Source organism: Gouania willdenowi, chromosome 22, assembly GCF_900634775.1.
Source record: "Gouania willdenowi chromosome 22, fGouWil2.1, whole genome shotgun sequence".
NCBI classification, from domain to species: Eukaryota; Metazoa; Chordata; class Actinopteri; order Blenniiformes; family Gobiesocidae; genus Gouania; species Gouania willdenowi.
Genome location: NC_041065.1, coordinates 24,490,116 through 24,517,289, shown reverse-complemented (window position 1 = coordinate 24,517,289; position 27,174 = coordinate 24,490,116). Strand labels below are relative to the sequence as shown.

Genomic DNA, 27,174 nt, shown 5'->3' with positions numbered 1-27,174 from the left:
ATGATTTATAATTATTTTAATAAATATTTAAACACAAGCTTACATGGTGATGTTCTGTGCCATTTACACTATTGGAATGAAGCTCAAATTGCACTTGGTGTGTAGCCATGCTACAGTAAGTGTCTCTTTAAAAAAAGAAAGTGTAGTTCACTTGTGTACAATATAAAAACAAGGGAAAACCCTTTAAAATAATTTTGACAGTTTACCCCAGTTCGCCACGCCCCATCCGCCTTTGCTGCGTTTCTACTGGTCCACGAACTCACCCTGACCTCTGATTGGTCGGTATCCGTAGGTTTCCCTCAGAACTGCAAGACGCCGATATTGCATTACATTGTAGCAAAATGGCGGCTGTCATTCAGAATCCACTAAAAGCGTAAGTGTTTTAGCCTTTTTTGAATATTACGAGCAATTACTTTGTTGTCAACTCGTTTGGTTAAACTAGTGGTTATTGCATGTCATTACCGGTCGAGTGCATATGACACACAGAGCTGTCTGAATTCATTTAGTGTACTTCTTGCATGGAAAAGTAGCCTCCTGTACTTCTTTAATGCTATTACATGTTAATATGTGGTTTTAAACATGTGTCGGGTTGTCTGAAGCGTCCATTGCACCGCAGGGGCTTTTTTTCCCCTCGACACGACACGGGACAGTGTCGTCTTTCGTGGGGCTGTAAATGTATCAAAAAAACTGTCGACAACGTGCCACCGCGCTGCAGCGGATCGTTAAATGTCAATTCTTCCACAGTCTGCTCGGGATATATGACGAAATATCGGCTGACATTCCCCGAAAGTGGTTTACAGTAGGTGGGAATTGCCGACATGTCAACTTCTCCCGGCGCAGACGTGGTCGGGACCCGGTGAAGCCGAGGGAGGAGGCTTCGTGTTTGCATGCTTGTTGGCCAAAACGACAAAAGTGACAGCGTTTTAAGTCCCTCCCTGAACATTGGCTGCTGCTGTTGTGCCCAAAGAACCCGTGCATTTGGGAATTTTAACCCTTAACTTGAAGGAAATGCCACCCAAAGCTAGCATTTCTCCTTTGTTCCTCTGTGTGCTGCTTTCACTCAGGTCCCCCTCACACACCTGGTGTTTTTTTAGCTTTCAAAAATGAACACCAATGTGCATAGTCTGCTGCTGGTGCACTTTCCTTGACACTACACACACATGCGCGCGCGCGCACACACACACACGCGTCAGCAGCTTTGCATTCGTGTGTATGCGTTGGGGAGTCATCATGGGACTGTGTGTGGAGGTAGAAGCAGACACACCACTGTGCCTTTAAGTGGAGGAGTGCTGGAGATTAGCCTGGTCCAGGATCCTGGGCCCATCTGTCAGAGAGAGATGCTCCCACAGCGAGGAAGATACAACCAGGAGATGAGAACCATCTGCTGCTCCACAGTGGAACCTAGGCAGGTCCACATCACCTGGTTCTGTTGCTATGGTTGTAATTACATTGTTGTTACACAAGGACCAGGATGTTTGTGCTCCTAAAACTACTTATGCACTGGATGTTGATATTATTATCCCCCGCCACAAAGTGTGTAAGGGGGAGATAGGTTTGATTTCCATCCGTCCGAGTTAATGGGAACAGCTTTTCTCGGAAACTGTTTAAGACGGGATAACAACATTTGGTGTGTGGCTTCGGGGTATCAATACCTTGATGGAGTTCGAAAATGAGAAGCACGCAATTATTTTTGCCGGAGTTATTGCCCTTGTTCAATTTTTTTTTTTTTTTATTTATTTATTTTTTTTAACTTTGTTCGAGGTATCTTCAAAAGGGAGCTTTTCTTAGAAATAATTTAAGATAGGATAACCAAATTAGGTGTTTGGCTTCAGGGTATGAATACCTTGATGGTGTTCGAAAATGAGATGGATGCAATTATTTTTTCCGGAGTTATTGCCCTTGTTCCGTTTTTTGTTTTGTTTTGTTTTTCTATTCGAGGTATCTTCAAAGGGGACAGCTTTTCTCAGAAAACGTTTAAGATAGGATAACCAAATTCGGCGTGTTGCTTCAGGGCATCGGTACCTTGATGGAGTTCGAAAATGAGAAGCACGCAATTATTTTTTCCGGAGTTATTGCCCTTCTTCTGTTTTTCTTTACTCTGTTCAAGGTATCCTCAAAGGGGACAGCTTTTCTTATTCTGATGTGATAATATTTTCTTATGTATACATCTAACATCTTGGATTTAGAACGTTTAGGAAAAGGTTGTGAGTTATAATGACAACCAATCTGGCTGGGGATGTTGACTGTTTTCTTGTTGGCTTTGTTTCAGGGCTGCACGATTATGGCTAAAACGATATCACAATTGTTTATTTTTTTAAATCACTATTATAATAACGACTGTGATTGCAATTATTTATCATAATAGAAAATAATCTGTGTTTTTATTGCACTACTTTTAAGCAAACATCATTTGTAGAGTTTACAGAGCAAAATTAAGCTTTAAAATTGAATGATAGTTTGTGCAGACCCCGTATTTTAAATTAAAATATTGCCGACAATCAGGTTAATTTAATTGTGGCAACCAAAATCTTGATTAAAATTACAATTTGCGTTCATTCACCATCAAACTAAAAAAAAAACTGTTTTTGTGCACGTGTGGCAACGCTGGTTTCATAGAACTGAGGTGTTATTGGTCACGTTTGAGGTCGCAGGGCTAGTTTGACATCACCAAAACGAGGATAAAGTTTTATTTTTTTGATAACAAAATTATACTAAGGGCAGTTACTACCTTTATGTGTTAGAAACAGTCATCATCCCACAATCAATCCCTTGTTGTCTTTATTGTCATACACCTAAACAATTGCATCACACTTATAAAATTGAAAAAATAACAGGATGGTTAAAATTCCAAACTGATTGTGCACATCATAACCTATTGTAGAACATCAGATTTTCCATTTCAAATTTTCACCCATTTCCTTTTCATGGTCTTTCCCCATTTAGATGACTTTACTGGCTATAAAGTTTCCAGAAAATCATACCCAACATGCTAAATAGATTAAAGGTGCAATATGTAACTTTTTTTTGGCATCATTTGGTCAAAAATCCATAATCATCTTTAGGCATATTGTAATCCAAAGTGTTCTGAGTGGACAGTGAATCTCATCTCCTTTTCCTGGTCCTGTAAAAGGACATTTATAATTCCAGCGTGATGCTTCTGGATTCTGGCTATCGGCCAATCAGAGAGCTTTCTACAAACACGTGTGCTCCATGAGCCATTTTTGGCGTTACTATTGGTTGCTCATCTGAAGTCAGACACGTTCAGGTACCCTCGGTAGTAAGAATGAAATGACGGAAGTCCAAACAAAAGTCTCCATCGCGGCGTTAGACAAGAGTTACACGGCAAATCAAGCAGAAAGAAGCAGACCGAGGTGGATAAGCAACAGTTTAAAGCCACTAACATACTGAAGAGGAACGGACTGCTTTGTGTCCTCATGGATCCCCATGACTGTGCAAGGTCCGCCCCACACACACACTGGTGTCAGAGAGAGTGATAACAGACAGGATTAATCGTGTGTAAACCAAATGAAGCTTATTCAAGGTGAATTAATATTATAGTCTGGATGCGAAGTGATGGTTATCAGTCCGCTCAAAGCGGCAGGCAGCCTAGATCACAGCCACCTCTCTGGGGGGGGGCGGGCCGACAGCAGCAGCCACTGCTCAGTAACTACAGAGGGATACATACAATCATACAATCATGTTAGTCTCTAAAACACCATAAAAATCTCCATTAACACAAGATAAAGTCCATACACTTTTCACTAGTCTATATTGAGAAAAAAATAGCTAAGAGCGTTCACAAAGACACCGGTAAGGGAAGTTGAGTTTTGGTTTGAAAACGGCGTGGAAAGAGGATTCTACAAACTGCAGCTCTAATAGTCAACTACAGTTATTAATTTTACATTTATATGCTTCATATGGGCTTTCAGAATCCAGTAGCGTTACGCTGAAATCACATGAGATTACGTTGCAAGAGCTTCAACAGTCCGTGATTCACTTGCTAACTACAGCCACCAGAGCATCAGCCGCGCACTCATTGTCTACTACAAAACCACAGAGTTTGAATTGTTGCGGGCTGTGTGACGTCATCAATCACCTGATTTTAAGATGGCGGAACACAGGCTCTAAAACGGTAAAGTAGTACCATTTTTAAAAGTTAATAAAACAAATATAATTGATATTTATTTGTTATTGGCTATTTAACATAATATAATTCAATACAAAAAAATAACATGTTTTGTTAGGCATAGATCTAATAATAATAATAAGTACATTTTAAAATATATTGGCCACATTTGCTAAACAAGGGCAGGATCCCTTTAAAAAAACAAAACAACAGTCATTAAAGTGTGAGCCATGTTTTCATCGCTGCTGCTTCCACATACAAACTAAAGTCTGAAATTTTCACACAGTATCCTGTAACACATTTTTACACACCAGGTGATTACCTAAACATTCACACCTTCTTTCTGTTGGCTCGCCAACAGCTTGTTGAAGCACATGATGCTACAGTTGTACCTGTAAATATTTGATCATATTTAGGTCCACCTTAGAAACATCTGTGAGGTTTAGCAGAGCAATAACAGTAAAGTTAGCTCCTCAGGTGTTTTTCCTCTCTGCTATTCCTATAAGCCAGTGTTTTCATCTCAGATGTCTTTGCATTCTGGTGTGGAATGTCTTTTTGAGCTACGCTATGCTTAATGAAGTGTTACAATCTGCTATAATTAGCCTCTGTCTTGGGTTTCTGACTTCATTTCACACATTTGTTAGAATATAATTAGTCATACTTGACATTAATTGGATGTCACTTTTGTGGACTGGTTTGACCTTTTTTCCCCTGCATTATGTTTGTTCACTTCAAGAAAATGAAATGCTACTTTCACTTTGTTGTAGAGCTGTGGTGGTGGATGAGGCTGCTCTGTGCTCTCCTGCTCAGCCTGTGGGAAGTCTGCCCCTGTCTGAGCGCAGGCTGCCTGTAATCTCCAGGATCTGATGATTAAAATGGAGTCCAGAATATTTAATTAATAAAGAAGCACATAAAGCTGCTCATTTAAATTTGAGGCACAGCTGGAGTTTTTGTCTGCTACACACATTGTCCTGACATTACGTCAGTCTTTCCCAGTTTTCCACTGGTCTTGAGGATTTGGCTGAAGCAGGCGCTACAGTGTGGTGTGTGTGTAGCCGTGGTTTGATTCTGCTCATGCTAACAATGGATGTCAGGATGTATGTCTATGTCGTAACTTTTCTATCTTTTGACAGAGTAATGTATGCAAATTTACTAAAACTCTTTGAGCAGACCATTTCTCTTCCTCATAAAATGTGTTGCAAAAGTCAGACTGCTTGGTCAAATCAGTTTGTAGCTTTTTAAATGCTATTGAAAATGAGCTTTAGTGCATGCTCACCTATGTGACATTACAAACATTTGCTCTCCTGCCTTGCGGTGTTAATTTTGTTGATTAAAAAGGTTCCTCTAGTTCAGGGGTTCTCAACTGGTCTCACCCTGGGACCCACATTTTGCCACCGTCATGAAATCGCGACCCACTTTTTAAATTTTGTTTATTATAATTCTACCAACCAAATTTAGTTTTTCACAAATTGCTGTTGAAAACAAACATATTTAATCTTTTTGAAAACATAAATCTATATATTTTCCTGTGCAACATGCATTTCACAGCATGCCTGTTAAAAAGAAAAGTGTCTTTCAAAATAAAAGACAAGTCCAACATGAGAGACATTAAGTATTTATTTATTGTTGACCAGCTGTCCACGACCCACCCAGTACAGGTCCGCGACCCACTTTCGGGTCCCGACCCACCAGTTGAAAAACTCTGCTGTAGTTATTGTCACTTAAAAAAATGTAGTCAATGAAAACTAGACTATGACTAATTAAAAAAATGCGCATGGACTAAAACTATCAAGCTATGACGATATTTTTGCCAACAATTAAAAACCGAACTAAAATTTTGTCACGTTGATCTCACGCATTGATCGCATTAAATCTGTCTGTGTATTTACAAACATTAACATCCAATCTCAGGTTGATCAATGGTCTTTAAAAAAATTGCATAACTCTTATCGTGTATACAGTATTTTAGTTTAGTATATAATTTATCTATAACAGATTTAGTCGACTAAAATCTTAGTGTAATTTAGTTGACTAAATGTAGACTATAACTGAAATAGTCCTGATGACAAAATTTTGATGAAGACTAAGTTGTATATTAGTCAAAAGACCATGACCAAAACTAAATCAAAATGTATTGTCAAAAAGAAAATCCAACACATCGACAAGCCAACTAGCGGTAGATGAAGGGTACCTGTTGTGAATTTTGAATACAAACTTTAATAAAATATAAATAATACTAGAAGTTCAGATGGGTAATTTTAAAAAAAAATTCCAATAAGATTTCACAAAAACACCCCAGACATGTCAAAAGTGGGCCATAGTAATTTATAAAAAGAGTTTTGATTTTTAAAGAAATAGTGGAGAAAAGCACAAGGAAAATGTAAATAAAAGAGAAAAGCAAAGAAATCTGGTAGTGGCCAATGTAAACCGTGAATCAGAATCACCGACTTGATGTTATGTACTTCAAATGTTCTTCTTAAATAAACGAGCAGATAATTTGCCTTTTGGTAAATAACGGTGGGACAATACACAATATTTGGTTCACTGTATCAATACAATAAGGTACTGTATTTTGAGAGGGGGAAAGTAACAACATTTTGGTTATTTATTAAATTAATGTTTATTTAACTTTGAACTCCGAATGAGCTTTACAAGTTTTAAATGAATGTTTTTTTGTTTTGTTTTTTACCTTTATTTAAACAGTAAAGTCTTATTGACTTTTAAAAAGATAAAACAAACAACAGAATAAAGACATCCTTTTTAAAGTGCATTAAAGATTAGGAATATGCAAACGTCTCTGCAAACATTTGCTATGATCCCAGAAGTGGTGAAGCAGTTTGATTCTTTCACAGCCTGAGGTAGTTTTCCTCCATGAAAACGCGATCAAATCCAGATGTTGTGGTCGGTAACCACTTCTTTTGATCTTTACCACCCAAGATCCAAGTTTTGAGTGAGAACATCTCAAAGAAAAGCAGCTCCACACACATTTGTGACCAAAGCTTTGCAATGGTGTGAATATGGAATTATAAATAATAGCCATGTGTTAAAAAAATGACATTGTGATTTAGAGTAATTTTCCCCTCCAACTTTATGTATTTTATGCATTTAATGGTTCTGTACATTGGAGGTTGCATTCAAAGTTTACTTTGAAAGAACTCAAACAATTGTGTGAACAAAAGTTTGGGTGAACAAACAACAAGGTAACCAGTTGTCAGTGAACTGGAGGTATTAGATTTTTTACCATGTCACAAGAGATAGTCGGGAAAACAAGAGCATGCTTCATAGAGGGGATAAATCATGAGCTCAGAATTGGTGTGTAAGGGAGAAAATGCTAAGTGTCACTTTCTGATGGTTGTTATTGGCTGTGTGGGTCTTGTCACTCATTACAGGTGTTGGAAAAATGGCTGACATTAGTTGGTGTGCCTATTGCTCAAGGCAAAGAGGCTTTGATGGAGAATGTAATGCTCCACAAATGTAGGAAAACCCTCATCCAAAGACAGTCGCTTACCACTCCTTGAACCCCAGTCCCGACCAGCCTGTTTGCGTGGCCAACTTTACTGATAATTCTTAAAAAATAGTTGTTTATTTTGTCACCATACATTAACACATTTCATAACTCATAAACAAATAGAAAAACTCTACATTGCTTAGTGACAAAACGGGCACAGGCAGAAGCACTAAATGCTTATTTTAAGCCCAGCCTACTCCCCAAACATTAACTAACTATACCCTCTTCCAAAATACAAGGGAAAATAAACAAAAAACAAAGCACAACATTCAAATCATCAATATCTATAACATTTAAAAACAGAATTGCCCACAAGTTTCCTGAAAATTTAAAATGATTCACAATAGAGGGTTTTAAAAACCCGATATCCGATGTATGAAAGAAGAACAGTGATATATACAGTGGTGTGAAAAACTGTTTGCTCGAGCTGACGGCAGAAGCCACTGTTCGGGACAGTAACTACAGAGTAATACGTGCATTCATGTCAGTCTCTATAACACTAAAACTCTGTATTGAGGAAAAAAGTCGCTAAAAGCGTTCACAAAATATACCGGTAAGGGCGGTTGAGTTTTGGTTTCTAAACGGAGCGGAGAGTGGATTCTACAAACTGCAGCTTTAAGGACTGCAAAGCCACTGATTAAAAAGAAATGGCAAAGTTGTGAAATCTGTATTTCCGGAATACTAAGGTATTATTAAATCGCAAACGGTAAACATGGATGTATCAAAACAGAAAACTGTAGAAGAAACTGCGTAAACAATGAATTAGTGCACTTCTCCAAGTGTTAAGGCTCTTGACTGATGTTCATTAATCTAAAATTGGCCCAATTAATTGGTCAGGCTCAACTCACTGACATTTAGCTTTCAGTGGAGGTATCTCCCATAAGAGCAGTTTGGTAATATGATATTACCAAACAGCTCCTATGGGAGATACTAATATCAAGGAATTGTACTCAAGGATGCATTTAGTCTTCTTGTCACTAATACTTTGAGTCCACTAGTCCACCTTGAAACCTAAATTTGCTGCACTCTGCACTGCTGTTTGGTAATGGTGGTAGTTATCTAGCTGCTCGTAAAAACTTGTTTTTTCTAGCTTAGTATGTGTCTAGTTTAGCTTTCTCTCTTTCTGCTGTGTGTGTGTGTGTGTGTAGAAATGTCTCTTCTTTCTCTATTGACTGTGACTTGCATCTCACACCTTACGGTCTTGTTTTGTTTTCTATTTTCCCCTCTCGTCTGTGTTCCTTAGACATTTCCACCTTGTCTCTACACTTGCCCTGTACCTCTCTACCTGTTTACTCTTCTCAGTCACACTGACGTGAAGCATCCCTTTCCCAGGAGCCTCACACACTGTAGCTTTGTCTCCTACTGAGAGCCATGGGGGCTTTGTGCAGGACTGCATTCCTAACACTGCTTTTCATTTGATGGACATTGTCTCCACAAACATAGAAAGATGAAATTCAAGCAGGACGAATCGGTTTCTCACGAGTTTGCCTTCAAAATGGCCATCTTTACATCTTTGTTCCTCCAAGGAAGGAAATGCACATAAAGTACTTGGTCATGATTTCTGAGTTGCACTGTTAAACCCTGTCTTTAATAAAGTGAAATTAGGACCTGCCCCTGTGCTAGGCTTTGATGAGATTAATTAAGTAGGTTAATTACCATACCGTGCATGTGGCAGCGATCGAGGGTTTGAATGTGAAATATCCTCCCCCATTTCACTCTGAATATTAACATTGAAACCCTGAGGGACTACGAAAATATCAGCGGCACTGAAGGAAAGAGAAGTCTGATGGGCAAGCTGGTTCGGTACAGGGACTTTATAGGAGATTGGGTTTCCTGCTGAAAATCTGTCATTTTTATACTGTATGTACATTCAAACACGTGAGGGCTCACTGGTAAAAACAATGAACATGAATTAAAGTCTCATCCATCCCATAAAACCATTGAACAGAGTCCATAAACCCCCCACACACAAACACATACAAGTGTTAAAACCCCAGGACCATGTTGGTTAGTAATAAAACAGTAAAATAATGTGAATAAATAAGGATCACTTGAAAGCATAAGAAGACTAAATACTCTACCCTGGTTTGCATCGCTGTCGATCACAGCCGATCTGTATTTAAATCAAACAAAGTGCCGACAGAGGTAATAACACGTTTAGATCCTGAGTGGGAGCAGAAGGGTTGGTGAAGCGATGTAAATAGATTGCAGTAATCTATGCAATCTTTAATGATAAATTCCACAATTATCGAGCACTTGTGAGCTTCTTTACACCCAGACTACTATTTCTGTATTATTTTGATTGCTTTAATGCTCATTCATATACATCAGAGACAAAAATGTGATTATTCTAAATGCTGACATTAATGTTGATAAAGTGGCGCTCAGATCAAAGACCAACCTAAGAATTAATACAAGAATGAACAAAGGGTTTGGGGTGTTTTGGTAATTGTATATTTTAGTTCTCATTTGTATATATTTTTCTACTATTTTGTGTGTATTTGTGTTGTCCTTTTGTGTGTTTTTGTAGAGTAATTTTTTTGTGTTTTTGGAGTAAACATGTGTATTTCTGTTGCCCTTTTGTATATTTTTTCAGTCATTTTGTGTGTTTTTGGAGGCACATGTATTTTTAGTAATTTGTGTGTGTTTCTGTCTGTGTGTCTTTCTGTCATTTTGTGTTTTGTAATCATTTTTGTGCATTTACTTTGCGGGCTCATAAAATTAGACAGAGGGCCGCATGTATCCCCCCCCAAATCCCTGGTCGACTTGTTTGTTCATCACATACTGTTACTGTTCCCTCTTACAGGTTGGGGGACCAGTTCTACAAGGATGCAATCGAGCAGTGCCGCAGCTACAACGCCCGCCTATGTGCAGAACGCAGCGTCCGCCTGCCATTCCTGGACTCTCAAACAGGAGTGGCTCAAAATAACTGCTACATCTGGATGGAACGTCACCACCGCAGCCCTGGTGAGCCAACATTATTGCACACACTATGCACGTACACATGTGCTGCACTTAGAACCAGAACTAGGAGTGTCACAATCAGATATTGATAACGGTCCAATATAAGCCAAAAAAAGAATAGTGGGTCATTCCATGTCATTTCAACAAGTTTCCAGGACATCCCACACACTGTTTGAGATATGGCCAATTTAGTGAGGGGGATGTGTGTTGATTTTCGCTCGTCTTTGTTTTTCTTCAATTTTCAACTTCCAATATACCAGCATCTACATCACGTAGGAAACTGACGCTCTAATTAGAATTTACAGAAATGCTATACATCCTATCTGGTGGACATGCCAGCCCCTTAAAAATGGAAAATGTTTTTTCTAGGTTTCAGGCTCGAACATGTTTGGGCCTTCAGTAAATAACATCATATGCCTCAGCTCCCTGTAATTTCATCAGCTTTGAGCTATGTACATAGACTGTTCAAATCACTAATGATTACTTAGTCAGGTATATGCGTTTGTTAATATATTCATTGGCCCATAACTGCCATGTGTGAAATCCGATCTCTGTTTTCATTTATAGTGTAAAGATGACTCTTTTTTTGAGACTTCATACATATTTTGGAGATATTTCACCACTCTCAAATATTGAAAATCCTTTACATGAGGCCGTTGTAGGCTGGCGCAAATTTTGCCAAACCTACAGTAATGTGGATTGAGGAAGAGAAAAAAACTGCACATTTGAAAGAATGGACCTGGATCCTGGGAAAAAACTGTTTCATTAAATCACTGAAACCTTTTGTTGACTTGTGTTTCTTTTCCCCGTTTTATTTTTCTTTCGTAGGCGTAGCAGCCGGGCAAATGTACACATACCCCGCCCGCTGCTGGAGAAAGAAGAGACGGCTGCACAACGCTACAGATCCGCGCCTCGGCATCTACGACCTTCAGCTCGGTAAGACCACGCAGCAGCTTCCTCTCCCCAAGCCACCTGCCCATCACTCTGCGCTTCTCTCACTTTTCTCCTCCCACTCAGCAATGTCTCCGCTGCCTTCTCCACCTCCTTTAGCTCATGTGATCACTGGTGATGATCTGAAACAATCTCACTAAAAGCTTCGCGGGCTGACACTCATTTTTCAGCAGGATGAAATGCTGTTGTGTTCACCTCAGCTGGTAAACTTGTTTTGTGAGAAGTCGAACATGTAATTAGATTTAGCACTGCTGAGAGCAGCGTGAGCATTTGGCCACTGCAGACAGCATTTAATAAATGTTATGGAATTGAGCTCAGCCCTCTCTGATGGCACTTGAAACAGCTCACTCAACACATTTGCCCTCTTCATTCTCCTGCTTCATTCTTCTCCCTCCTTAGCACCCCCCTCGCCCATTAGTTTCATCTCCTGTTCTTTCCCTCTTGCTTTTCATCACCCTCAATGTACTTTACTATGTTAGCTCTGTCTGTGTGTTTGTAACTGGCCCATTCTGTGCCCCAAGCTTTCACACCCACTGGGATGTTACTCTATCCTAAGGAGTGAACATGACAAGCAAGAGAATCTCATACACAAATATCTTTCACTTTCTAATTCCATTTATCAACGTCTGTTGCATTGACTTCCATCTGTTCTGAGAAAACATGCCTCATGGGGGTGTACCAAAAAATCAATTCGGCGATATATCACGATATTTCACCCCGCTATTATCGTATCGATCCAAAAAAAATGACCAAATTGTTTTTTTAATCATGTTTTTTAACGGAAAAAATATCATTTAATTGCGCTAACATATGCATAGCACATAAACCTCCAGTCACTAGGTCTCAATGAACCACATCCGACTTTGTTAAACTACCTCACTCCTCAATGCATTTTAGCTTGGAAGTTGATTACACTTTATTTTCATAAAACATACTGGGCACATCTATAGATGTGGTTACTTTTTTTTTTTTGAGAACTAAAGAACTTAACAGAATCAGAATTTATTGTAGAAGCAAAAGTTAAAGCTTTTTTTTTTTTTTTTTTTTAGTAATTTGACAGTTTGATAGAAGTACCACTTGTTTTTGATATTGTTACTTGAATTACAGTTAGTTACCATTTACTTGTTCCTAGAAGTTTAAAAAAATGAAATAAATAGTATTTTATACCATTTTGTACTTGTAAAGGTGAAATTTGTAGTTATTGATATGACGATATATTGCACTGTATATCATATTGTATTGTGACATGCAAATTGTGTGTCGTACCGTCAGATTCATGGCAGTGTACACCCCTAATGCTTTATGAATGAGGAACAATTAAAAAGCCTGGAAAGTGAAAGGGAGCATTAGTGCTCGCACATCAATCAGCTCTTTGTTTCAATAAAACACGACTCATTGTAGCCTATTGTTTTCCTCTGAGCTTGTGCTCTCTAAGACCCCACTTTCCCATTGTTGTTTTTTAGTTTTGTGTTTTTTAAGCAATTGTGTATGTTTGGTGCATGAGTATCAGGATACTTTACTGATGCCTCTTATATGGATGATGTGGAGGTGCCAGTGCAGGGCAGTAGCCAGACTCTGCCTCTCTCTCTAGCTGATGGTGTGCTATAGGGTGGCTGGGGCTGCATGCAGAATCAGTTCTCTGTTGTAGGCTGCTGCCGGCTCTATTTTTAGCCCCCACAGATCCTATGGGTTGAGAGGGAAAGGAGGGGGTGTCTCGTCTCGGTGAAAGTCAACATGTGCAGACACAATGGTGTGGGGCTGCCGCCACATGGTGGAGGGGCTCATTGTCAGAAGCATGTGGCATTCACTTCTCTGGTATCCTCACCTCACCTATGCAGCCTCAGACCTTCATGCTCTACAGCCTGAAAAAGCCTCTCTGCTGAGGTGAATGTCTAATGGAAAATCTTTTGAAAAAGCCACAAAAGCAGCCTGATGATTATGAAGATCTTAGCAGAGAGGCTATTGTGTGAATAAGACGTGCAGGTCTCTGACTGTCAGAGCGGTGTTTGCTTTGCTTTGTCTGGTCAACCTGCAGATGTCTCCACCTACATTAGCTGCTCAGGGTTGATTGTTACACCTCCTTAAAGCCACGTGCCTCCTGCATACAGCAGGAGGAATGTTTGTAGGAATGACAAAAGTGTCACATCTGACAACTGTATGCCATGGAATGATGTTTTCAGTTTTAATTTAAAGCAGTGTTTCTCAACTGGGGGTACTCAATGGCACTAGAGGGGGTACTTGAGAGAGAGTGCGTGGAAAATTAAAAAATAAAGTGTCAGTCTTGGTCCCACCCCAGGCATGAGGTGACCGGAAATTATAAAGAAAAAAAAATAAAAAAAATATATATATATATATAGAAATGAATCTATACAGGAGTCAGGGTCAGGGTTCCATGTGGAGTTGCCTGAAATTTCTGAAAAATCATCATTGATTTTCAAAATGTTTTAATTCTAGTGTCTTCTAGTATATTTTCTATATATATATTATTTGAACCCTGTTTGCTGTTTTTCTTTTCTGTAACACTGCTGTAAATAGCATTTCCCTGACAGAGCCTTCCCAAGGGATTAATAAAGTATATATAATCAAATGTTTTGTTTTTTCAAATTAGAACACATGTATTTCTATACTTTCACTTTGTGAAATAAATCTAGTTAAACTAAATTGCATTATACAGTATATATCTGAGTTTAAACATCATCAATAACTAATTCTAGAAAAAAATGTCTTTGGGTTGGCCACGTTCAAAAAAGGTAGGCAACCACTGCACTAAAAATACTATTTGTTTCCACTTGTTTACAAAATTCGATTTTTTTATTTTTCTTTAAATGTGTGTTATCACTCCTTCATTCCATCATTATGCTTTGTAGGTGTTTTTAAATAGTTTTCTAAGCAAAATGTTGTAGTCGGACAAAGGGATTACTTGAGCCAAAAACGTTTGAATAACAATAGGGCTGTAGTCAACCAAGGAAATGGTTGATCGACCAAGACTATGGCACACGTAGCGATTAGTCGACCAAAAAAAAAAAGAAAAACAAAATGGAGAATCAATGAGCAGGTGCAGAGGACGACGAGGAGAAAGAAAAAGAGAGAAATATTTAGTTTTGGCTTTTTATGGTGCCGATTTGCTTTTAAACACAGACCATTTATGATATGAACCTTATTCCAGCTTTGACCAGAACCTGACAAAACAAAAGTGAAACCTACAGGTCCGACAGACACTAGGTATTTATATCCGTGCCCGACCTGAAACCGACAATTAAAATTTTTTTTTCCCTCATACAAATGACATATTTATGTTTGTTTTAGTGGTAAGCCTGCTTTTATTAATAAACAACTGTTAATGTCAACATCAGATCAGCGAACAGAGAAACAAACGCACGTCAAACACAGGTGCGCAGTGTGCCCACGGCGCCAGAGACAGCCGGGGATCTATTTACATAATCTAAATCAAATATAAGGATAATCCATGTTCTTGTGCAGAAAAAGGATTGATTCACTAGCGGATGCTTGTGCTTCAAGCCTGTCTTAATTTGTTCCCTTTCTGCTCTGATCAGAGATCACTTTTTTTTTTTTGCAGCCAGCACTTACTTACACCGCTGTTGCTGGACATAGAATCATGTTTAGGCATTAAATTAATTCTATTTGATATTTAATACATATCTATATAAGTGCAATGCATTTTTTAAAAAAACGGTATTGAAACTGATACCGTTGCTGGTCGACCAATGACAATCTTGGTCGACCACGTCTGCATCGACCAGTTAGTTGACTAAATGACCAAAGTTGGCAGCCCAAAAAACCACTGATCTAAGTAATGTCTGTGTAGTAAAAACAGTGATCATCTGGAATCCTGTAGGTTGGTGATGAGGGGTGTACCGAAATAGTTAACGCACACTATGATATGAAACACGATACAGGGCACACTAGGGGTGTAAATCACCAGCTTCATCACAATACGAGGTAATGTCGATATGTTTGGATGTTTGCCAATTTCACAAAGTCTGTCACGATATGATTTCGATTCGATATGATGTGATATCATATGCCCACCTTACACAATCATTTACATATATATCAACTCCCAAAAAACAACTGGAATATGATTTGACCATTTTTTTTCTAAGGTAAAGCTTTCAGGTATCAGGCATTAAATAAACAGCATTCTGTGTGAGTGATAAAAAGTATCTAGTTTTATTTAAATTACTATGGTGCAATACGTTTTTAATAATACAAAAATATGGCTTTAAAAACAGTTGATTTCACTGTAACAAACTGTAACCAGATTGGGGGGGGGGGGGGGGGGGGGGGGAAGTGTCACTAGCATGTTATTATTAATATTATTATTTTAACATTGACATGTTAATGATGCCACACTGTTATATAACTAAGTATAAAAACATATTTTAAGGGGCATATGATGAATTTGTGTAAAACAAAAATAACCACATAGTTTATTTGTTTTGATTTGGTTTTAAAACGGAATAACCAACGAACAAAGGCTACATGGAAAATAATGCTACAAATATGGTTTTGATACCATTTTTTCGTCTTTAATATTAAATAAATATCTTAAGTGGAATTCCAGACACTTGTTATTCAGTAATCCTGTTTATTTACATGAAAATATGGCTGTTTGTTGTGGGGAGTTGGTATAAAATCAACCCATTTACGAGCACTGACCGAATACTGACAGTATCATAACTCAGTTTGTGTGTCTGTGCAGTCACGTGCGTGCTAAACCCCCAGCAAAACAACCTTCTTCAACCCAATTCTTATCGTCTTAAAAACAGGATCACTACCATAGCGCTGTGCTTTCATTATTATTTTATTTCCTGATATATAGTTCATCATTTTTACCTCTTTCCTTGCATGGCTTTTTCTCCTTGACTCCTCGTTTTGTCAAGCAACAATGTAAACAACGCAGGTTCTGTGCCACCCTCGGGTTACATCTGCGTGTTCTTCAATAGTGTTTTATAGCGGTTGGCTCCACATTCAGGAAGCGGCAGCGGGGCACTACTGGTCGGTGGCTACATAATACCGTGTACAAATGTGCGTGGCTGCCGGGGTGGCAAAGCTTTGTTGTCGCGTGGTATTTTGCTAGTTATGCCACAATCCTCGTGCAGTAAATAGTGGCACGGACGAACAGACGTGCTATGTGAATTTCAAAATAAAAGCGTATCTTAAAGATGACTGTTTATCAATGTTTTCATTGTGCATCAATGTAATTGGATCATTAATTAATTAATCGATGTATCGATATAGATCGATGTGTTGTTACACCCCTAGGGCACATGATACAAAATACTCACGATACGATATTAAAAAAATTACAAAAATTCCCTGTGAAGAGAGACAAATGTGTAACACACCTTTGTTGATAAAACTTTGCATGATTTTATTTTGTGAACCTTTGAATTTTATATTGCCGTTTTTTTTTATATCGCAAACTGTTGTTACCATACATTCCTATTGGTGATGTGTGTGTGTGTGTGCAGATGGAGGGCTCATGTCTAAGGACAGTTTGCCTGCTCAGAGCACGACGCTAGAGGCTCTGCTACGAGGCGATGCTCTAGACAAGAGGAGCAACTCCAAGAATGACGAGGAGAGCCTTCTAGAGATCCAGGTGAGTTCATTTCTCCTTCTTGTGCACGTGGCGTGCTTAGCAGCAGAAGGAAAAAACAAAACACTGGAAACCTCACTGCAAACGTGTGAGATGTGAAGGTTGTGGCTCTCAGCGGTAGATGTTATGCCCCGACTGGTTGCCACGGCAACTCGCCAGGTTTTTCCAGCTGACCTGCTGGGCTCATTAGCAGGCGACTGATCTTGGAGGAGTAGACATTTACTCTACTGACCATCTATGAGCTCTTGTACATTAGATTTTATGACTGCTTATAAAATATTAGGTTTTTTATTAATAAATACCATAAGTAAAAATAAATAAAATACTATCAAAAATGTGGGGAACAATTCTACAGAGGTAATAGATTGGTGACTACTCTATATATTTTCTTCTTTCATGGCAACAAAAAATGTCCCTGATTGTGTCGTAAAATAACAGCTTTATATCAAGTCCACTGAAAAGTGAAGTAAAAAACAGACTTATTTATGGTTTCATCTGTCAGTGGGTGTGAGTTATTAGTAATAATCAAAGAAAACATTTTTGGCTGTGTTCAAAAAGGCATACTAACGTCCTACTCATACTAAGTTTCACGTCAAAATTAGTATATAGTGTGTTCACATTAGATAGTATGAAAAGATTGAGTACATGAAAAATACCCGGATGTATACTATATCGGACATTTTTTAAGTGTGCACATTGGACACACTAGTTGCAAAATTGTCCTGGGACCGTCTTCAAGCTTAAAAATCATACACCGCCTTTTCAAAACAAAAGCATATCTTCTTGTCTTCCATTAGTTTTTTAACGCTTTTGTAAATAGGGCTCTTGTTTTGAAGTTAACTGGAAGATTTGTCAATAGCACAATGGCGGGTCTTTTAATACTACTGTATACTATACTATATTTTTATAATGCTGATGGACTTTTGTAGGCTTGTGATCCACTGTGAATAACTCAAATTCTAAAAGCAAATTCCAAATACTTTTTTTTCTACTTTTTTTTTTAAATGAAAAAAGAAAATCACATCATGTAATTCTGACTTCTTGGTAAAATTGTTTTCAGAATATCATGAAATTGTGTTTTATTTGGTAGAGAAACACTGGTTTGTGTTGGTCAATCTAAAAATGTAAATACGTTGATCAGTTTTCTGTTATCTACCTTTCCTATAGATTTTTTTATGATAAATTGTTTTCTTTAAATCAGACTACAATATTTCCAAATCTCTAAAATGAAGACAATCAAAACTTACATTTTATTTCAGGGGCCAAATACGGAGCAGTATGATCTCAAGTCTGCCACAGATTTTATCTTGGAAAAAGAGTAATTTAAGCATTATGGTGCCCTAGTTTGCACTTGTACATCGATACAGCATAAAATACAAAAATATATAAGAAACCGACAATATCCCAACAGAATATTTACTTTAAATGTCCTATATTTTGTCACAAATTTCTATTTATTAAGGGAAATATATCTCTGAAATGTCAGAATAAAATGTGTATACGTCAGTTTTATGGCTCAAATTACCACATGTTTATATTCTACTTGGTCACTTTCTCACTTAAAATGTTTTCAGAACTTTCAAAGGTTCTGAATCAACAGAGATATTTAGCCTCAGTGTGCTTCAGGTTATTGTCGCAGGTTTGAAATGCATCTTGGGAAACTTAGAAGTATACTTCAGTGGGAACGATCAACATCCGAATCATATTTATAGTATGTAGTAGACATACTATAAATATATATACTATGAGGAATGGATAAGTCTAAATGCAGTAATATAGAAAATGTACTGCTCTGTATTCATATTTAAACTGTTTTTTTCCTCTCTCTAAACGTTTCCAGCGGGTTCTGGAGGCCGACGCAGCAGAAGACGCTTTCAACGATGACGACGATTTCGAGGTCGACACTCCCAGGAGGAGACACAGGGGCAAAGGACGAGTAAGGAGCTCGAATATTAAAGACGATAAAAGTATTGATGAAAGTCAGGAGATAAACATTCTTTTCTTTAGGGGCGGGGCTCTGGCCGCAGGAGGGCAGACCTGGACGACAAGCCATACGTCTGTGACAGTAAGAGCTGAACTCTTTAGTTTGGGATGTTCTCCTGTATTTTCAATCGTTTTTTTCAGACACTAAATGTTTGCAGTGAATAAAAAGAAGGAAGTGTCTCCTTGTGCGTAATACGTACCCATCGATATACCGACTGTCTCTTCGTACGAAAGATGACGTTGCCGGACCTTTTCTACATAAGTGTAAAGTGCCTGTGTTTTCACCGTGTCAGGATGGCCGAGTGGTCTACGGCGCCTGACTCAAGGATTCTTCCTTCCGCTAACGTGGGTTTGAATCCCACTTTTGACATATATTTTTTTTTAACACGGCGAATTCCATCTTTAAAAGTACATATACGGAAAAAAAAAGGTTAGCGGGGTAGCTAAAAATAAATATGAGCTAAAATAAAACTGAGAACTTTAACGTGGTGCACCCATCACGTGACCCAAACTGGCCAATGAGGGGCGCTGCGTACGGATAGTCTGCCGGTCCACTGACACGTACTACGTACTGATAGCCATTGCCTAAAAAGAATAATCTTCCTCACAGCTCTTTCACAGATCGTTTCTGGCACAAGCACTAACGTAAACTGGCACAGTGGTCAAATCTTTTTGACATAAACAAACATGTTTTTGGGTTATTTAATTTTGTAAATATTTAGTGTTACTTTAAAGCTATGATTTCCCCTCAATCAAGACCTTAAGTTTAAGAACACGACTGCAGACACTATCATCAAAGTGAACTACTGTTGGTTTTCTTCTTCTCTGATTTTAATTTACTTTGTTCATTCTCTGTTTCAGACAGATACAAACAGAAACCGAACTCAAAATCTTCTCCTGCAGGTATGATGTTTTCTCTCTCTTTGTCATGCTAAAAATGTACAGTTTAGAAGGAAATTATTCTGTGGCAAATGTGTGAATTGTATTGAAAAATTGAGTCTGTTTAAAATCAAACTTAGAAATGTTAATACTGTCATGGAGCAGGTTGCTTTTTATAAACAAATATCACTCAAGCACGTTTTTTACAACTTTTAAGCATTCAAAATTATTTAGACAAGCGACACATTAGCAAAAACACTAAAGAAGGAAAGGATTAGCAAAGACATTCCAGGTTTAGCACAGAGCCTCTACCGCACATTGGGCCATTTGTAGCACATTGACTTTTGCACAGGTTTTAGGATACTTTATAATATAAATAAATGATAGTTGGGGTTAAGATAGAAGAACAAAACAGTGTTCTGACCTGTAGACTTTAAAGAAAACCTTGATATAAAATAACCCAGTTAGTAGAAAACCATTGGTACAAAAGTACAACAACAAAAACCCCAAATTATCAGCTGCAATCAAGCATTCATGTTCAATTTGAACAAGAATCAATCCCAACATAATTAAACAGAAATTACCTTGAAATAGTCACAATGGCTCAAATGCAATGCCCTGAATTGAATGAACCAGGTAAAAACTCCAGTTCTTCAATGGATTTACATGTTTAGATCAGTTAGATGAGTGTGTGTGTGAGCGTGGTGTGTTCAAGTTTGTAGAGCAGGAGAGTTAAAACTTAGCTTTTGACGCCTTCAGTTCTGTAGACGAGGAAGATGCTGCTCCAACACAGAAGATGACGACTTGAGCTCACTCTTCAAAGTAGATTATTCCTGAACAGTGCAGATTTTAAGAGTTTCTTATACATCCAGCTGGTTCTTAGGATCCAAGACTCCTTAGTCCAGAAACAGGAAACATAAAACTCCCACTCTGCCTGTTACGCTGTCTGTGGTTTGATTTCCCCTCTCTGCAGCTCACAGGTGTGCTCTGACTGATCCCTTCTTTTCTTCTTCTTTTTGTTTTTTATGGCGAGTGGCAACCATAGTGAAGGTGCATCACCGCCACCTACTATGCTGGAGTGTGAACCACAGCTCCTGGGCTACATATTTCTAAATGTATTCCTGTCATTACGAACAATGTATTTAGGTGTATATTTCTTCACTTCACTTCTACAAAGTTTTTTTCTATAGTTTTTTTTCTACTGTTTTTATACTTTTCACAGTTACAAATTGCATGTTCTACACTGTCTACCCCTACCCCACATTCACACATACTGGTAACACATTTTCTAATTAGACGCAACAGTTTATTTCTACCAATATATATTAATCTACCCAATATAACATGCTCTGTTCTATTTTCTCGTTTTTATTTTTTCCCACTCTTTATTTTTTTTTAGTTTTTATTTATATTTTTTTTTTAAAAAAACAAACATTTACACGACAACAGTATTGAGCATATTCTCAGTATCAACAGAGATTAAAAAAAAAAATATATATATATATATATCAGCAACTTCATTTCCCTCAATGCCCTGGTGTGCTGGGATCCTGATTGGTCGCCCTCTTACTCTGGTTCAGGTGAAGAACACTAATATCTGCGTTCTTCTCTACCCTCTTTTCCACCACAATGTTGTTCCTTTGCTTTCTACAGCCACAAGCACAATTGTTTTCACATTTATTTTTTATTTCTATATTTATAATTGTGTAAATTGATTGAATGCAAAGAGTGCTCTACACTTTCCAGACTGTAGGCGTTTTAATAAACTTAATCCATGCTCTGGTCAAACATCATTAATCAGGAAAAGGAATAAATAATGTAATAATAGGGCAATGATTGGATTTCACCTTTGCTTTCTTGTTGCTGCAGTTTGTGCAAAGCGCTACAGAAACCGCACAGGACTGAGTTACCACTACACCCATCCACACATGGCAGAGGAGAACCGACCCGGGGAGAGAAGCTCTGTGGTGTCTCTGTCCACTTCTGCACCACAGACCGTCAGATACAAACGTAAGCAACGGGACATCCAGCTTTGTTTTTCTATTCATCATCACCACATGCTGTGTTTTAACTTCCTGTTAAATGTTTACCTCCTGAACTAGAAAAATGTATTGTGTATACTTAGCATTGCATGTTTTGTCATAGTTGGTGAAAGTATCAGTTTGCTCGTCTGGAGAAAAAAAAATCAATTTAATAAACATTGTTCTTACAAGAAGGTGCAACAAAAAGACTGAGTATAAAACCTCCTGATGGTGCACGGCTCCTGTTTTATACTGAAACCTTCAGATTAAAAGTTTGATATGTTAAGGTTTCTTTTATTCAGGTAACTTTTTTCAGAAAATGTACTTTGATCTCATACTTTACTTTGAAATGTACTTTGATCACCTGGAGAGGAGATCAAAGTAAAGGTTTTATTGGAATTTATTTTACTAGATTTAATTTAACGACCCTGAAAAACAGGAACAAGTGGGTCTGAAAATGGTTGTCTGAATAAATGAAACCGTAACATATTATTTCAAAAAAAGACAAAATTTACTTGCTGGAACTTTGATATATTACTTTACTTTAAAATTTCCTTTGATCCCATTGTGTGGAGATCAAAGGAAATTTCCTGAAAAAAAGTTGTCTGAATAAATGAAATGATAACATATTATTTCAAAAATGAAGACAAAATGAACTTGCTGTAATTATTAAAAGTTTGCTGTAGACATGCAGTGTTCATTCAGTCATTGTGGACACTTTGTCTTCGTAGGTCCAAAGGGTCCAGCTGGGACCAGCATTCCCAACAGCTACTGTAATAAATGCCAGGGTTCAAACAAGAAAACGGGTAAATCTGGGTCATCCTGCCAATGCACAAGTGAGTCATTGTTCACCTAAAGAGAATTCTGAATAGACAAATGGTCCTGAGTCCTATCTGTTAAAAGGTTGTTGTCCTTCCAGCTGACTGTGGAGAGGAAAAGGACGACGGCGCCTTCGTTGGAGCTGAGGAACTCTTCGGCACCACATCTGAGAGCGACACCTCCACTTTTCACGGCTTTGAAGACGACGAGCTGGAAGAGCCCACGACAAACGGCAACGGGATATCCAGCCGTCACAGATAGAGTTGAACTTCTTACGTTTTAAGAGATAACTTTTTTTTAAAAAAATGATGGATTCACTCTGGTAAAAAAAAATCTGCTGCTTCTTTTTTCAATGTTTTTGTTTTGCAGAAAGCACAAAATGATAATTTTAGCGACAGAAATGCCAGTGGTATTTCATCTACTGACATTGTTGAATAATTTATGATTCTTTATATATATATAAGGACAAGTATGTATGTGAGCGTTTAGGGCAACAAATGAATAGGTGACTCCATGACAAACTGTTTTGAAGGGTTTTTTTTCTCACTGGAGCCGAAAGAAGTCATGAACAAAAACACACTGGAGCAATGACATCGTTGGACAACTGATTTTTTTTTTTTTTTTTTTTTTTTTTTAAAGGCACAAATAGATACATTTGGTGAACGATTGAATGTCATTGTGAACCAATACTTGCATTGCAGAACTACTGGAGCTTTTTTTTTTTTAAATCAGTAGTGTTACTATGAAGGCCTCTCTGGATTACACATGTACGACAATGAAGGAACCAATGAAGGGACTGCATCAAGCCTCGGGAAATAATGGGATTAACAAGCCTCCGTCTTCATTAATGAGAGACAAAAGGTAATCAAAGGTAAGCAATAACATCGTGGCTCATGATAAGAAGTGGATTAGATGACCAGAACAGTTCCTGTGTCAGTGTGTATTAGATTATCACTGAATGTCGTCATTCAAATGATTCTTTTCCAGCTGCAGAGATCCTATTGAGTAATTAATAAGTCTTTTAATACTATATTTTCATAATGTTGATGGACTTTTGTAGGTTTATGCTCCACTGTGAATAACACAGTGGCTAAAAGCAAATCTCAAACGCTCTGGTGTTTTTCTGAAAAAAGAAAATGTCTGACTTTTTGGTACATTTTCTTCAGAATATCATGAAATTGTGTTTTATTTTGCAGAGAAACACTGGTGTGTGTTGGTCAATCTAAAAATATATTTTACATAAGACATGGAAACATCATTATCATCTCCTATATAAATGTTTTATGATAAAAAATTGTTTTTTTTAAATGAGACCATGATCAAAACTGTTGCAACTAAACTGAAGTTCTTTTAAGTCAGGGGTGTCGAGCTCATTTTAGTTTAAGGCAGGGGTCTGCAACCTGCGGCTCTGGAGCCTCATGTGGCTCTTTGACTCTTTTGCAATGGCTCCCTAAAGCTTTCAAAAATATTGAAATCAATAATTATTTTCTTACAGAGGGCATTAATGATTAATGATTTTGAAAACAAATAAAATCACGATATAACGATTTGTCAACCTGCAATAACTCACTTCACGTCCTGAAACATCTACAGACCATTAACTTTTTCCTGCACCTGTGGTTAACTTTAAGTTTTAAATCCCTGGCAAGATAACTAAATCTACTAAAGTCTATCCTGGAAGTAAATATACATTTGAATTATGTGGGGACAGATTCATTTAACTGCCAACATGCTGGCTAAATATGCATGCTTGATATGTGGCAAGAAATTAGTAATCAGCATGTGTTAACTGACGTGTGTTGTCAAATTCAAGTTATTTTTTGTAGCCCTTCAAATACATTATCTAAAAAAAAAATATGTTTTCAAAACATTATTCAATATAATTTTAACTGTATAGAAATGTATACACTATGGTTTTTTTTTTTTTTTTTTTCGGCTCTGGAAGGACTTTAATCCAGGTGAAATATGACAAAATGGCTCTTTTGAGAGTAAAGGTTGCAGACCCCTGGTTTAAGGGGAAAAGTACACAGATTTTATGTGGGAAAAAAAAAAAAAAAGAGTTGTGTCCTAGTTTGCGCTTCTTTGTAGATATAAATTACAAAAATATGTAAGAAACCAACAACATTCAAGCAATAAGTTATAAATATTAGTCTCAAAAGATTCTTCTCTTTAAATGTTTCAGATTTTCTGACCAATTTGTAATTGATTACGGGAAATATTATTTAATTAAGGAAAATTAAAGGATTTTGTAAGAATTTTGAGGGTTTTTTTTTTTTTAGCAATTTCACATTAAAAATGACTGAAATCTGTAATTTTTTTCTTTTTTCTCTGGGCCGAATTGGATGCTCTAAAGGGCCGAATTTGGCCCCTGGGCCATGAGTTTGTCACGTTTGCTTTAAGTTATCACAAAGCTCAAATCTTTGACTGCAGAGGAGTCATTGAGTCAAACTCACACCAGTTTGATTCCAGTTTAAAAAGTCCAAGAATGTTCATTGAAAAAACAACAGCATTCTGTAGTTAATGATCATTTAAAAGATCTCAAATCTGTTAAACATAGAGGGGCAAACATCCAGAGCTCAAGTGTTTAAAGCAGGGGCCAAATACAAAGTAGTTTGTTCTTAAGTGGTCCACAGATTTTAGACGGGAAAACAAGCAATTTCAACATTCAAATCTCCAAATTTTCACTTTGATGTATAAATCATACATAATACAATACAATAAGATATCAGTCCGTAAAGGATTTTCTCTTTTATATTTCATTGATTTTGTGACCAATTTTTATTTAATTTGAGTAAAGTCTGAAATAATTTGAGTAAAATTTAGTTCTTTGAACAATTAAAGATTTAAAATGACTTCAGTCTTGACAATAGCATGGGAAAATTGCAATTCTCCAAATATCCAAATATTATGGAGTTTCATTGAATTTCTATACTTAGGGTTGAGAAATCTACAACTGGTCATATTTCATGTTTTCTGCTGTGGGCCAAATTGGATGGTTGAAAGGGTCCCAGGGGCTTGAGTTTGATAAGTGGTTTAAAGTTTTCACTCATAGTCATTGTTTTTCTTCTGTCATTTCCACTATGTTCCATTATCATGCTTAGCCTGAGCGTGCTAGCTTGTTACTGGTTCAGTGTGTCGTTGACGTTCCTCTGTTACTGTGTTTTCTAGGAGCTTCAGCCTGTGGCAGCCTGCTCACTGCAGGAAGAACATTTCACCCTCACAAACTGAGCCTTTCCTGTCCCTCCTCATCGGAACCTGAAACACATAAATAAGCCCAGCTCTTCTACAGGAGGTTCCATTTGACTTCCATGGACCAACCGTTCCTTTAACAATGTTGACTTTTGGAAAACATTTGGATTCAGATGTATTTTTGCTCCTCTGCACCTCAGACGCTGAAGGCCGGGCCTTTGGGTGTTTGGTGGGAACATTAGAGGTGTTTCTCTCCCTCCTCCTCCTCCTGCTGCTGTGTGTGTGTGATCTGATGTATCCTCATCACTGTGCCAGTCTGCCGCTCTACACTGGAAACCAGCTCTAACAGCCATGACCCCCCCCCCCCCCTCCCCCTGACCTGCAGCCATAGACGGTGCTCTAACACCACTTACACATGCAGACCTCTGGATGACTTCACTGATACTGTGACACAAACTCTTTCCTCCACTCGGATCTTAAGCAGTCTTTTATTTTGAATTCTAGCAAGTTCATTTTGTCTTCATATATATGTGTGTGTGTTAGGGTTTCATTCATTCAGACAACTTTTTGACTGCCAACTGTAAGTCTTCCACAGAGGCATCTACTGATCGCTTTGATGTGTCCTTATCAGGGTATTATAGTTTTAAAAATTACAATTATGTCTTCAATCATCCAATCATCATTCAGTTACAACTCAATTATGATTACGATGACTGGCAATTTTTGTAATTACAATTTAAATTATGTTTTTTTCCCCCCCTGAAAGTCAATTACAATTGCATATAATCATAATTACTGAGCCTGAAATTAATAACCCCACAAAAGTTAACCTTCCTCTTGTGTTAGCTTTCTGTTAGCATCTCATGATAACGGGTCGGTTTTGATCCATGTCTTAAATCAGCTTTAGAAAAAAAAAAAAAACAACCTGTCATTTAATTTGTTTTTCATCTCTTGGTTACCTTGTTAGGCTTCCTTATCCATGAAAATATATGTTTTAATGTTTTTATTGTGAGCGTTTGAGCCTTTTTTCTGTCTGTACAGCCTTAGATTTCAATTTTTTTTTTTAAATGGTAAAATGATCCTCAAGAAAAGTGACAGATAAACTTGATATGAA

The 27,174-nt window shown here is 37.6% G+C and overlaps 1 protein-coding gene across 3 annotated transcripts; it reads left to right on the top strand.

Annotated features, from left to right (window-relative positions):
• Window positions 1–286: 286 nt before the first annotated feature.
• On the top strand, window positions 287–26,662 carry LOC114456362 (zinc finger protein DPF3-like). 3 transcript variants are annotated; one of them, XM_028438079.1, is made up of 11 exons: window positions 287–373; window positions 10,441–10,601; window positions 11,427–11,534; window positions 17,045–17,172; window positions 19,010–19,105; window positions 19,177–19,234; window positions 20,014–20,055; window positions 21,901–22,041; window positions 22,784–22,888; window positions 22,972–23,732; window positions 26,040–26,662. In XM_028438079.1, exons 1-10 carry the CDS (start codon window positions 342–344, stop codon window positions 23,130–23,132), a joined length of 1,032 nt encoding a protein of 343 aa, XP_028293880.1. In that variant the 5' UTR covers window positions 287–341; the 3' UTR covers window positions 23,133–23,732; window positions 26,040–26,662. The 3 variants fall into 3 exon arrangements, with proteins under 3 accessions (XP_028293880.1, XP_028293878.1, XP_028293881.1); XM_028438077.1 differs by having other exon boundaries at window positions 22,972–23,742; XM_028438080.1 differs by lacking the exon at window positions 26,040–26,662 and having other exon boundaries at window positions 22,956–23,092.
• The last annotated feature ends 512 nt before the right edge of the window (window positions 26,663–27,174 follow it).

Bases quoted from the DNA above. Each gene is read 5' to 3' on its own strand.
- LOC114456362 (XM_028438079.1), top strand. From the start codon at position 342: ATGGCGGCTGTCATTCAGAATCCACTAAAAGC. The intron at 19,106-19,176 runs GTAAGGAGCTCG...TCTTTTCTTTAG, and splicing joins GACACAGGGGCAAAGGACGA to GGGCGGGGCTCTGGCCGCAG. The intron at 20,056-21,900 runs GTATGATGTTTT...TTGTTGCTGCAG, and splicing joins CTCAAAATCTTCTCCTGCAG to TTTGTGCAAAGCGCTACAGA.